Genomic DNA, 13816 nt, shown 5'->3' on the forward strand with positions numbered 1-13816 from the left:
AATGATGATAATCGCACACTGCATACTACAATTTAGCATTAAACAGTGGCTGCAAAAAGACACCATTCGTCCGAAAACAGACTTTACCAGGAAAAATGGAAGAACCTTTTAAATTGTGTGCGCCAGATATTTAAATGGGACAAGACTAACATTTTGCTTTTTAAAAAAAAACTCTTTTGCAATTTTGTTTTATTTAAAAAAAAGGGTGCTCCTGAATCCAACTCTCCTGAAAGAAGTGGCGGATGTTTTTTTTTGAAAAAGCTATGCATGGAATCTCCCCGCTGTTGGGGTATGGAGCCTGAGGGAATTTAACAAGGAGGTTGGGATGGAGCAGCTGATTTCAACACGTGATCGGTGCAGGAAGTGTGTGTGAACCAGAGACGGAAACTGCAGCCCAAGGATTCAGCAAAAACAGAGAGAGAGAGAGAGATTGGGATCCAGGAGATATATAGAGGAAACTACCACAACTTTTGGTGCAAGGTGAGTGATTGCATATTCGATATATATATTTAGTCTGTGGTTTAAATAGAGGGAAGGTGGGGGCAGATTTCCATTCACTCTCCCCTCTATGTCCAAGTGTTCCTGATTGGTGCATTCCTTGAGTCAGGGAAGTTGCAATGGGGATTGAAATGCACATTTTTTTTGTCTAAAATTTCTTTTGATCAAAAAGAAAAGGGAGGGGGGGAAAGTGAGCCAAATTCTGGTTGCAGTATTATTGCATTAAATGCATTTGCGAGGGTGTGTTTTTATTATGGAGGGAGACGTGCCTCCCCACCCCTGATTGCAGGAGGTTGTGTCTGAGGCTGCTTTGTTTTGTCCCTGGGCAGCGCAGGGCAGAGAGTGAGCGCAGGCTTCAGCACCGCTCCGCTCAGCGCTGCAGAGCTCCATTGGAAAAGGTTTCTCCTCTTCCTGAGACGTAGTGGGGTGGGAGTTTGAGAGGTTGTTTCCCAGTAGCCGATCGCAGGGAGACGGGGTGGGGCTGTTTCTGGCTCCGTCTGGGACTGTGTGAAATTCACAGCTTCGCTGGCAGTGGTAGAGGGGGTTGCAGCCACGTAAAGCGATCAACTCTCTGTCCCTCGACTTTCCTGAGGCTTAGCTTTCTCTTATCATAAAGTTGCATTTTTTTTAAAAGCAAATGGCATTTTTTCTATTTTGGACAGAGTGGCCTTTTTTGAAAAGTTATATTCACAGAGGAGGGGGCAACAGTTAACCCCAACGGAACTACTTCTGGACATATATTTATTTGTTTTATGGGATAAAGCTTTGCTGTAATATGGCTTTAAGAACGCTGGTTCTCATGGTTGGCACTGCCACGGTCAGATTGTTGCCAGCAGTGATTTTTTTTTCCTGATGAAATAAAAAGACTTACATTTATATAGCACCTTTCACGACCACCAGACATCTCAAAGCGCTTTACAGCCAATGAAGTATTTTTTTTGAAGTGTAGTCACTGTTGTAATGTGGGAAACGCGGCAGCCAATTTGCACACAGCAAGCTCCCACAAACAGCAATGCGATTAATGACCACATAATCTGCTGAATGGCCTACTCCTGCTCCTATTTCTTATTACTTTATATGTAGACCTGCAAAACTTTAACTCTTAAAAACCCAGCTAGTCTCACTGAAAATAATGAGGCTTTTTGTTACGATTGGAAGGGCTGATGTTCTGATTATTTTCTGCTTCACATTTTTGGTGACCTCCAGGTATTTGCAAAACAAAATGGTAAACTGTGATAAATAGGGGAAGTTCTCATAGTCAGCGTGAGTTGTTCTGAACCAAATCGCAGCTCGGGGAGTATAAAATTATTTGAGGCTTAAGGTGATTCTTCAACTTTGTTTTCTCTTAACGGTGTAAATGGCAGCTGTGTTGCTAAACTCAGTTTTATTCAAAATTTACTGCACTGTATTTTACAAGTTAGTCTCAAATGAATCTCCGGGCAGTAGTATTAATAGATATCGATGTGCATTTATATAGTGCCTTTCACGACCTTTGCACACTGCAAGGTCCCACAAACAACAATGGAATAAATGACCAGATCATCTGTTTTTATTGATGTGGGTTGAGGGTTAAGTGTTAGCCAGGACACCAGGAGAAGCCCCCTGCTCTTAGAATCATAGAATAGTACAGCACAGAAAGAGGCCATTCGGCCCATCAAGTCTGTGCCGGCTCTTTCGAAGAGCAATCCAGTTAGTCCCACTCCCCCCCGCTCTTTCCCCATATCCCTGCAATATTTTTCTCCTTAATGTATTTATCCAATTCCCTTTTGAAGGCTACTATTGAATCTACCTCCACCACCCTACCATTCCAAATCCTAACCACTTGTTGCATTAAAAAAAAAAGTTTTTCCGCATGTCGCCTCTGGTTCTTTTGCCAATCACCTTAAATCTGTGCCTTCTGGTTATAGTCATCGAATAGTGCCATGGGATCTTTCACACCCACCTGAGAGGGAAGACTGGACTTATGTTTAACGTCTCGTCCAAAAGACGACATCTCTGGCAGTGCAGCACTCCCTCAGTACTGCACTGGGAGTATCAGCTTGGATAATGTGCTCAAGTCTCTGGAGTGGGACTTGAACCCATGACCTCTGACTCCGAGGCAAGAGTGCTGCCAGTGAGCCACGGCTGACGCCTACACTGAAGAACCTGCCAGTTAGTATTTTCCATAGTTTCTTCTTCATTGTGGGAGGGAACTACACATTTCACATTGAATGCTCTCCAGATGCCGAGGCCTGCCCATTTCTAGGTCAGGATGACTATTGGTAGACTTGTTCTTCCCTCAGAGGCTAGCCGTTCCACTCCTGGCTAAAATAAGTAGGGAAATGACGCAATATGTTTTTTTAATTGGGGATCTCGTAGAAATTATTTGCTGGTAAGGTCTTTTTGTTATGAGCTGCCATCCACTTGGTGAAAGGAAAGAACAACGTTTGAAATGTAATGCTCCAAGATATGCCTGTAATTTCAGCCAGCAGTGTGACATCGGATCTGGTGGTCGAAGATAATCACCGTAATTAATGGCTGCTGCCAGTAAATATTAAACTTCCCCTTTAAACTAGCACCGCCCCATGGAGATAAAATATTAAATGAAAACATCTAACTGGCAATTTTGGATCAGTGCTAGTAATTAAGATGCGGATTTCTGATTCGTTTCTCGTGGCTCAGTGGGTAATGCACTTGCCTCCCGAGTCAGAAGGTTGTGGGTTCAAGTCCCACTCCAGGGACTCGAGCACCTGATCTAGGCTGACACTCCAGTGTTAAGAAATCTGAGGGAGTGCTGCGTTTCAGACGAGAAGTTAAACTGAGGCCCCATCTGCTCTCTCAGGTGGACATAATCGATCCTATGGCACTATTCGAAGAAGAGCAGGGGAGTTATCCCTGGTGTCTTGGCCAACATGCATCCTTCAACCAACACCTAACAGATTATCTGGTCATTTACATTGTTGCTGTTTGTGGGAGCTTGCTGTGCGCAAATTGGCTGCTGCGTTTCCTACATTACAACGGTGACTACACTTCAAAAGTACTTAATCGGTTGTCAAGCACTTTGGGACATCCTGAGGTTGTGAAAGATGCTATATAAATGCAAGTCTGTCTTTTGGATACATTTTGTCCCCCCTCCCTGTCTACATTTCCCCCCTTCCCATGGTTGAAGATATGCTCGCTGATCTGGGGATACAATTCCATGGGCACCAGGTACCATCCAGGATCTTGCAGTCTCTTGTGTGCAACCCAGACAGAATGCGTCACCGGGCAATTTGGTGGGTTTTGTGATCCTGACCGCGCACAGGCACTTTGCAACAGAGCCACTGCATAGTGATTAGAACCGAGGGAAATCGGCTGATTATTTTTCCCTCCCCCGCCCCCTGGGCCCCCTTCCTTTTCCTAGTCTAGGAGTCTAATTGCGGCACTCTGACCACTGCCAAGGATGAGCTCAGCTCAATCAGCATGGGCCAGTGATTGAACCTGAAACTTGCCGGTGGTATGACTGACTCAGGACTGCACCAGCTTGCCAGTGGATCAGGGGAGCTCTGGAGCTCCCTTCAAGATTGCTCTGCTTTTTGGCAACCCGTTTCCGTGCTCATTGGCTGAGGTGTTGACAGGACAGATTGCTGAGGTGATCAGTAAAAGACAGGCTCCTGAAACTCCCTCTGGTATGTGCTCAGATCCCCATTTCCCCAATTGGATTTTCCAATTCACGACTTTCTGAAAGCATCGCTCCTGGCAACTGTTCGCCTGAAACTGAAACCGGGCAGAACATGCTGGACATACATGGCAGGTCAGTGAGTAAAGAGATGTAACAGGACGTTTTGTGTTGCAGTCCTTCATTGGACTGGGTGGAACGTACTGTCTTTTCCCTTTACAGATCCGACTGACCTGTTCTGTATTTCCAGTATTACTGTATTTACTTCAGATTTCCAGCTTATCCTTTTTTCCCCTCAAGTAGGGCAATACATGTCAATACAAATCATGGGTTTTCAACTGGGGTCCATACAAGGACCCTAAGTAGCTCTCGAGATCATGAAGTTTCAGAACATTTCTCTCATTGACTTACTAGCACACTTTACTTGCTGTGCACTAATAACTATACCTTTCTGCAGTGATCACGCTGTTTTCCTTTGGGTACCTGACTGCCTTTATGAAGTTACAGGGCCCCTGAGAGTTTGTCAATATTTGCAGTGAATCTTTGGGACCACATTCTTTTGCAGAGGGTCCCTGAGAGTGTGTCAATATTTGCAGTGAATCTTTGGGACCACATTCTTTTGCAGAGGGTCCCTGAGAGTGTGTCAATATTTGCAGGGAATCTTTGGGACTGTGTTGTTTTGCAGAGTGTGTGAATATTTACAGGCGTGCCCCCCTCCGCCCCACACACAACAGTTTGAAATCTACTAGCCAAATCACCCAAATGTTAGTGAAGTTAGCGTGGTGTGATCTTGATTAAGTTAGTTATTGAAGATAAATGAATTCTTTGCTGTCGGAATGTGTGTAGTTCTGAGCAATAGGTAGTTGCCTTTCAGTATTTGCTTAGTTGGTGCCAAAGTAGTCATCCATATCCATTTCTTCTCCAGATGTGGAAAGCTGCTGCAGGTCGCACTATTTCTGTGACGGCACCAGATGATGGCGATGACTGGGACACAGACCCTGACTTTGTGGTAAGCTTTTGATTTTCATTTACAGCTTAAAGACAAAAAAACTCTCATTTTATATAACTCGTTTCGCGACCTTAGGCCGTCCCAAAGCGCTTCACAGCCAATGAAGTACTTTTTTGAAATGTAGTCGCTGTTGTTACTGTATGAAACGCAGCAGCCAATTTGCGCACAGCAAGCTCCCACAAACAGCACAAATGTCCAGATAATCTGTTGTTTTTAAGTGACATTGGCTGCGGGATAAATATTGGCCAGGGCACCGGGGGAGAACTCCCCTCCTCTTCGAAATAGTGCCACGGGATCTTTTACGTCCGCCTGAGAGAGCAGACGGGGGGCCTAGGTTTAAAATCTCATCCAATAGACAGCACATCTGACAGTGCAACGCTCCCTCAGCCCTGCACAGGAGTGTCGGCCTAGATTTTGGGCTCAAGTCTCTGGCGTGAGATTCGAACCCGTGACCTTCTGACTCAGAGGGGCGAGTGCTACCCACTGAGCCACGGCTGACGCTGCCACAGTGATGGGAAAGCAGCTATTTATTTATTAGGATTGATTTGCTTTCTCTCCCGCTTCAGAAACAAAGCCAAACAGTTATTTGGTGTTTACGTTCCAGTGCTTTTTGGGGGGAAAAAATGAGTTTCTTCCTTTTCAAGCCCTGTGCAGATCTTAATATTTGAAAATGTCAGATGTGACGGAGCTCGGGCCATATTTGTGATCAGTAGGCCAGAATCTTAGTGGCTGAGATTGGGCAAGCTTCCCGGTTACATGCAGAGAGCGCTTGTCAGATGGTTGTTGGTAGAGGCTTTTATCCTTTAAGAAAATCGCTCAGTCATACCAAGCAAAAAAAATACCCACTGCTACACTCAATTCTATGAGTTCGTGCTATCCCAGTTCAATGCTCTCACTATATCACTCAAACCAATTTAATAAATGTAATTAAAAACAGGAATCAGTGGAAGTGCAGAGCGGATCGATAAACATCTGACAGAGAATGACAGCTTAATGGTTATAAAAGCAAGAAAGAACAAACTTGATTTTCTACAGCGCCTTTCATGACCTCAGGATGTCCCAAAGCACTTTACGGCCCATTGAAGTGCTTTTGAAGTGTAGTCGCTGTTGTACTGTAGAGAAACACTGCGGCCACAAACCGCAATGTGATAATGACCAGACAACCTTTTTTAGCGATGTTGGTTGGGGGATAAATATTGCCCAGGACACCGGGGATAACTCCCCTGCTCTCTTCGAAATAGTGCCTTGGGATCTTCTGTGTCCACCTGACGGAGCAGACAGGACATCTCATCCAAAAGACGGCACCTCCAACAGTGCAGCACTCCCTCAGCACAGCACTGGGGAGTGTCAGCCGAGCTTTTGTGCTCCAGTCTCTGGAGTGGGGCTGGAACCCCACAATCTTCTGACTCGGAGGAGAGAGTGTGAGCCACGGCTGATCCCCTGGCCCTTCATTAGAATCGTTAAAGAAAAAAAAAACGTCTGAGCAATCTCGAGGTTTTCTATTTCTGCGACTTCTCCGTTGTAGCTTGTCTGGTGTTGTAGTTAGCAATGGCGCAATGGTATTTTGCAGTGTTGACTATCTTGAATTCATGACATTGGGCGTCCACCAGTGTTCCCTTTGAGCCGCGTGCCCGCGCAGCTCTCTGGACCTCCCACGCAACCAGCTCGCCGACTTTTTAAGTAGTTAAAAACCACGCGTGCGCGGTATTTTGAATGGGCCGAGCAGCCCCTTAAAGGGGCCGCGCGCCCAAAGAAAAAGTATCGGGAACATTGGTGTCCACTGGCATTTAGTGCCAGCAATGAAATAACTGGTACACCAGTTGCACACTTGTCACTGTGTTCTTGCTAATACTTGTCCGCACATGGTTGGGTAAAAGTGTTTTTTTTTTAAATGTTTTCTTTCTGCTCTTGTTGCTAACTAGAATGATTTGTCTGAAAAAGAGCAACGGTGGGGTGCCAAATCAGTTCAAGGATCTGGACATCAGGCGCACATAAAGTAAGTGTGGTTCTTCTTTAGCGGTAGTGATGGGGGCAGAGGCTGGCTGACTCTCTTATTAACTAACTTATTCAATGTTATTTGCTATTGGAGGAACTGCCCCGGGCTGCGGCAGTTCCTGGTTTTGTTTCAACCGAGTGCAACCTGCGATCCGTTATTGGAAATATTTTACTGGCGGTTGCTCAGTAATCGGTTGTGGTCCGTTCACATCCGCTGTAGACTGCCGCTGGAGTACTCTTCAAGCTTCTGTGTAAGATGTGGCGATACATTTGTTACGAAATAAGCTCTTGTTGGAGACACCAGTTTGACTTTGGTCTCTCTGCTCCATCAATTGCACTTTTCTCCCCCCTGTGAATTGTATGTGAAACTGATTCAGTTCAAGCAGAACGAGGAGGAGTGTTTTGAGTCACTCTTTCTGCAATGCTGCTCACTTGCCCGACCCGTCTGGTTGTGGAATGGCTGCTTTTTCTTTTAAATTGTCTTCGGATCACAGGAGAAGGAATAAGCCATTCTGCCCCTTTGGCCTGCTCTGTTCATCAGTTGGAATCATGGCTGATCTGTACCTCAACCCCACTTGGTTCCACAATCCCTCGATAACCTTGCCTAACAAAAATCTGTCGATCTCCGTCTTGAAAGCTCCAATTGTCCCAAAATCCACTGCCTTTTGGGGGAAGAGATCTCCGGATTTCTCCTCCCCTTGGTGTGATGAAGTGCTTCCTCCTTTCTCTCCTAAATGGCCCCCCTCGTTCTCTTTCCCCCCCCCTTGTAATCCTGAACGAGATTATTTTAAGTCCGGAGTAACCTATTGTTTCCAGAAGTCCCTCTGATAATTAGATGTACATCCTGGAGCAGATCCGTGAGGGCTCGGTGGGCACATCAGTTGGAAGTGGCCTTGGGCATTTTCTTGATCAACATTCAGGTTGATTCCAAATGCTGATCCTTAATTCTCCTTCTGTACTCTTCCCTGGGACACTGGAACTTGTCAGTGGAACAGAGACCAAAAAATGGCAAGTTTCCATAGACTGAAAATCACCGTTGAAATTAAGGACGTCTCCTGTGGGGCAGGAGTCGTTTATTTTTAAACTATTGCTACACAGTAAATTTCACTGAAAGTAACCCTCGCCGCCCTATGTTCCTTACAGCCAGGGTGTAAATTTTGGGGGCGGAAGAGAAGTTTCAAGTGCGAAACTTCCAGCAGCTGGGAGGCAGTTAACGGGCTGGTCGAGGACTCGCACTGTTGAGCAATTTAATGAAGTACGGTGGGAGTGAATGTTAACTGGTGTTTTGGTTAATGTAGGGTTGGGCTACTAATAATCCAATTAAACAATTGGGGCTAGACTTTTGGATTTGGTGGTTGGGGGGGAGGGGCTCCTCCAGTGTGGCTAGACTTTGCCCGTCAGTGAGTTGCCGCTCTGTCCTTGGGGCGAATTTCTAACCCCGGGATCATTAGCATGAAGGAAACTGGTTCCCCATCGTCCACTCTGCAGTTGTGTGAGAAGGGGAGCTGGACTCTTGGTGTGGCAAACCTGTGGGGGTGGGGGCAGTGGGAGGCTGCTGGGAGAAATGGGACAAATAAGAAAAAAGCACACATTTAATTCTGTCTTTAGGTCTCTACACTGGAGTGCTCTCGCAGACCGCCCCCCCCCCCGCCGTGCCTCCAGTAATAGTGTTTTACCCTCTTCCACCACCCGATATACATTGGGAGCCTGGGCTTGATGAGCGTCTCTTGCATCCCCGCATCAGAGGCCGCTGTTCTCTCCCGCCAAGAAATGAGGGGGAATTTAGGGATGAAACGGGGTGTGTGCGCATTTCTGAGCAAGTTTTCACTCGCCCCAGATCTGCTGACCAATCGGTGGGGGCCGGGCAGAAACGCTTGCCCCTTTTGTCTCCTGTTGTTCTAGATATTTTTTTCAGCCTCGTGCTTTGTACTGGTCACCAACTGAATGAAAATTCCCCCTGTCAGCAGTTTGTGTTGAAGCCGAGCGTAGTCATTGGGAGCAGTGCCATCAAGGGAGTTGCTGAGAAATCAGGAGGATGCAATTATTGTAGGCAGATGAAAAACTGGCAGATGTTCTGATTCATCAGGGTTCCGGTGTTGATTTTTGGATAGTCCCTCAACGTGACTGAATTGAGCTGACAACATTAGATTATTTTCATTGTAATTCTAATACAATATGACCAAGTACAGCCAGAGAATTTGCAGTTGGGTGGGGTACAGCATAGAATCATCGATCATACAGCACAGAAGGAGGCCATTTGGCCCATCAGGTCAGTGCCAACTCTTTGAAAGATCTACCAGTTTTTCCTTTTTTTAAATTAGTTCCTGGGATGTGGGCATCGCTGGCAAGGCCAGCATTTATTGCCCATCCCTAATTGTCCTCGAGAAGGTGGTGGTGGGCCGCCCTCTTGAACTGCTGCAGTCTGTATGGTGAAGATACTCCCACAGTGCTGTTAGGGAGGGAGTTCCAGGATTTTACCCCAGCGATGATGAAGGAACGGCCGATATATTTCCAAGTCAGGATGGTGTGTGACTTGGAGGGGAACTTGGAGGTGGTGGTGTCCCTACGCACCTGCTGCCTTTGTCCTTCTAGATGGTAGAAGTCACGGGTTTGGGTCCCACTCCCCTGCTCTTCCCATAACCCTGCAAATTTTTCCTTTTTAAGCAGAGTTCCAGTTCCATTTTGAAAGCTACTATTGAATCTGCTTCCACCACCCTTTTAGGCAGTGCATTCCAGATCATCATAACTCTGAGTAAAACAATTTCTCCTCATCTCCCCCCTGGCTCTTTTGCCATCTGAAAAGGTTCTTGCCCCAGCATCCTTTTCATGCCGTGAAGTGCTATCATTGCTTGCATTCGGTTCCCTTGGAACGAAATGTTTAATTACTCTGCTTCTTCACTAACTCATGGCAGCAACACTGGGACAATCTGGTTGGTGTGCGTCATGTCTGCTTGTCCGTACTGCCAAGGTAGGGCCCTCTTGCAGATTTGTTTTGAAAAGCATGGTTCCTAACCTGTGTCACAGTGCAGCTCTCTTTGATATGTGCTGTGGTTTAACGTGCTCTGCAGTCACCTTGCTGCCTTTCTCCAGTACGTTTGAGTCATTGGGGATGTAAGCTCCAAAGTGCAGTCTCTCTCTCTCTCTCTCGCCCCTTTCTCTCTTTTGCGCGCGCGCGCGCTCTCTCTCTCTCATGCCTCTCTCTCTTTCTCTTTCTCTCTCTCTTTCTCTCTTGCCCCCGCCTTTCTCACTCCCCTCGCCCCCGCCACTTTCTCGCCCGCACCTGCCCCCTTCTCGCTCGTGCGTGCCTGCCTGCGCCTCGCGCGCTCGCTCCTTTCTCTTTATCAAGAACTGAAGATGGGATCATTTGGCGATAGATCACAAGATAATTATGGACGAGAAAGGCCGTTCGACCCATCTTCATTCATCCACCCAGAATGACGCTTAAATGATTCCAGGGTTTTCACCACCCATTTATCCAGGAGTCAGTTCCATGTGTTGAGCACTCTTTTATATGAAGATGTCGCATTCCTGGTATTGATCCTTAATATGGGTTTTACTAGTTTGACCCGGTGACCTACTCAATTTAATTCCAAGTAATTTCCTGGATTTACCTTTTCCCCCACCTGTCACTATCTTGCCTACTTCTATAAGATCACCTCTCAGTTGCTTCCTGTTCAAGAATGAAAGGCTCAAATCTCTCCTGTTTTTGTCTCATAACTGAACCCGGTAACATTGGGGATCAGCCTTGTACCTCTTCCCTGCTTTGCCGTCAGTGCCTGAACATCTCCCTTGGTTCTCAGCAGCCAGAATTGGGCAGGGTACTCGAGCTGTGGTCTGATCACAGCACCATACAGGTTGATCACGAATCCTTCCCACTGGAGCTGTTTCTACACAAATCCCATCTTGTGGCAGTTTCATCTGGTGCTAATTGGAAGCAGAAATCTTCCTCGGCTGGAGGTAACCGAGTACAGTAGAAATCTGGAAGCTGCATGGACTGTAATTGTTGAAGACTTCATTGGAAACTAAAATTTTAGCCAAGGAGGAGCCATTTGTTCCTTCTCGCCTGTGTTGAATTTGCATCAGGTGATTTCCCCCCCACACCCCTGCCCCCAGGAGTACCCGACTCCAAAGTGGAAGAATTCAGGCGGCAAATCCAATGTTTAAAAGAGAGACCCATATATCGCCTTTCGTAACCTCGGGACGTCCCAAAGCGGTTTACAGCCAATGAACCTTTATAAAACACTGGTTCGGCCACAACTGGAGTATTGTGTCCAATTCTGGGCACCGCACTTTAGGAAGGATGTGAAGGCCTTGGTGAGGGTGCAGAAAAGATTTATGAGAATGGTTCCAGGGGTGAGGGACTTCAGTTACGTGGGTAGACTGGAGAAGCTGGGGTAGTTCTCCTTAGAGCAGAGAAGATTGAGAGGAGATTTTATAGAAGTGTTCAAAGTCATGAGGTGTCTGGACAGAGTAGATAGAGAGAAACTGTTCCCATTGGCGGAAGGGTCGAGAACCAGAGGACACAGATTTAAGGTGATTGGCAAAAGAACTAAAGACGACATGAGGAAAAACTTTTTTACGCAGCGAGTGGTTAGGATCTGGAATGCACTGCCTGAAAGGGCGGTGGAGGCAGATTCAATCGTGGCTTTCAAAAGGGAATTGGATAAGTACCTGAAGGAAAAAAATCTGCAAGGCTACGGGGAAAGGGCGGGGCAGTGGGACTAGCTGAAGTGCTCCTGCAGAGAGCCGGCACAGGCTCGACGGGCCGAATGGCCTCCTTCTGTGCTGTAACCGTACTGATTCTCTGATGTACCTTTTTGAACTGTTGTAATGTAGGAAACACCACAGCCAATTTGCGCACAGCAAGCTCCCACAAACAGCAATGTTGTAATGACCGGATAATCTGTTTTAGTGATATTGATTGAGGGGTAAATATTGGCCAGGACACCAGGGAGGACTCCCCTGCTCTTCATCGAAATAGTGCCATGTTTTTTTTTTTTTAAAAGCCAAAATTCTTTGCAATATTTAAACAGTCCTGAGATCCTTAACTTTAGTGATTTGCCCCCCCCCCCCCCCCCCCTTCCTGCTTGTCTGCTTGGTGTAGCATACATCTCATTTCTTGAACACTTTGTGACTTGGTGGTTTTGCAGTCTCTTTCTGTGGGGATTGAATGGCAGTGCATCAGTCGGCGTGCAGGCGGAGCGCCTGGCCCACACTGACCTTCCCTGTGCGTCCTGTACACGCTGTCACCAGCGCTGTGGGATCCAGCTCAATGTGGAAATGGGGCGGTTCCCACAGCATCACAGGCCCTCGCTTATTACACAACCACTTCTCTTGGAGGCAGTTCCGAAATACGCAGGGAAACCGCACCTCTCTTTATCGGACTCTGCCGTTGTCCTACTTGCTTTAGTCTGTGTCTAGTTTGCTGTTTCTCTGATCAAGACATCATCAACCTGGAGGTCGCCATTCACCAGAAACTCAACTGGACTGGCTGCATAAATACTGCGGCTTCTAGAGCAGGTCCGAGGCTACATATTCTGCAGCAGGTGGCTCACCTCCTGACTCCCCAAATCCTCTCCACAAGGCACAAATTAGGAGTGTGATGGAATACTCTCCACTTGCCTGGATGAGTGCAGCTCCAACAACACTCAAGAAGCTCGACACCATCCAGGACAATGCAGCCCGCTTGATTGGCAGCCCATCCACCACCTTAAACATTCACTCCCTCCACCACCGGCGTACCGCGGCTGCAGTGTGCACCATCTACAAGATGCACTGCAGCAACTCGCCAAGGTTTCTTCGGCAACACCGCCCAAACCCGCGACCTCTTCCACCAAGAAGGACAAGGGCAGCAGGCGCATGGGAACACCACCACCACCAAGTTCCCGTCCAAGTCACACACCATCCTGACTTGGAAATATATTGTCGTTCCTTCATCGAGATCCTGGAACTCCCTCCCTTACAGCGCTGTGGGAGTGCCTTCACCACACGGACTGCAGCGGTTCAAGAAGGCGGCTCACCACCACCTTCTCGAGGGCAACTCGGGATGGGCAATAAATGCTGGCCATTGCTAGCGACGCCCACAGTCCAAGAATTAATTAAGGAAAAAAGATATGGAAATGGCAGCAAATATTATTTGCAAACCAGTTAGGGCAAGAGTGCTCATTTTGTGTCCCTTCACAGCTGAGTGAGCACGCTACAGTTGTTTTGTATGTTACATTAAGACCTGTGGTAGTGGTGCCCAGCTCCTGACCTGTGGACCTTGTGTCGTCTTCTAAGGCAGTCCCTCGGAACCGAGGATGACTTGTTTCCACATTAAAAATGAGTTCTCAGGTGACTGATGAGTCCAATGCGGGACCTACAGTCTCTGTCACAGGTGGGGCAGATGGTGGTTGAAGGGGCGGGTGGGTGGGGTGCTTGGGTTGACGTGCGCTCCTTGCGCTGCCTGCGCTTGGCTTCAGTTTGCTCCCGGCTCCGTGTTCGGTGCCTTCCCAGATGCTTCTCCTCCACTTTGTGCGGTCTTGGGCCAGGGATTCCCAGGTGTCGGTGGGGATGTTACACTTTTTCAAGGAGGCTTTGAGGGTGTCCTTGAAGCGTTTCCTCTGCCCACCTGGGGCTCTCTTGCCGTGCCGGAGCTCCGAGTAGAGCGCTTGTTGTGGGAGTCTCGTACCGGGCAT

The 13816-nt window shown here is 47.3% G+C and overlaps 1 protein-coding gene across 5 annotated transcripts in view; it reads left to right on the forward strand.

The window, feature by feature from the left end:
- Positions 1-260: 260 nt before the first annotated feature.
- Positions 261-13816, forward strand: part of cttn (cortactin) — a 64186-nt gene continuing 50630 nt past the window's right edge. For 2 of the 5 annotated variants that reach the window (XM_086008220.1, XM_086008223.1), the window contains exons 1-3: positions 267-480; positions 5061-5144; positions 7067-7140. In XM_086008220.1, the coding sequence (XP_085864346.1) occupies positions 5061-5144; positions 7067-7140 (158 nt within the window). In that variant the 5' untranslated portion in view covers positions 267-480. Of the gene's footprint in view, positions 481-4126; positions 4146-5060; positions 5145-7066; positions 7141-13816 lie in introns of those variants that run through there. The other 3 variants (XM_086008218.1, XM_086008222.1, XM_086008219.1) reach the window with 3 other exon arrangements.

The sequence above is a fragment of the Somniosus microcephalus genome, chromosome 15 (assembly GCF_052327205.1).
Source record: "Somniosus microcephalus isolate GS21.2 chromosome 15, FLI_Smic_1.0, whole genome shotgun sequence".
In the NCBI taxonomy this organism is placed as follows: Eukaryota; Metazoa; Chordata; class Chondrichthyes; order Squaliformes; family Somniosidae; genus Somniosus; species Somniosus microcephalus.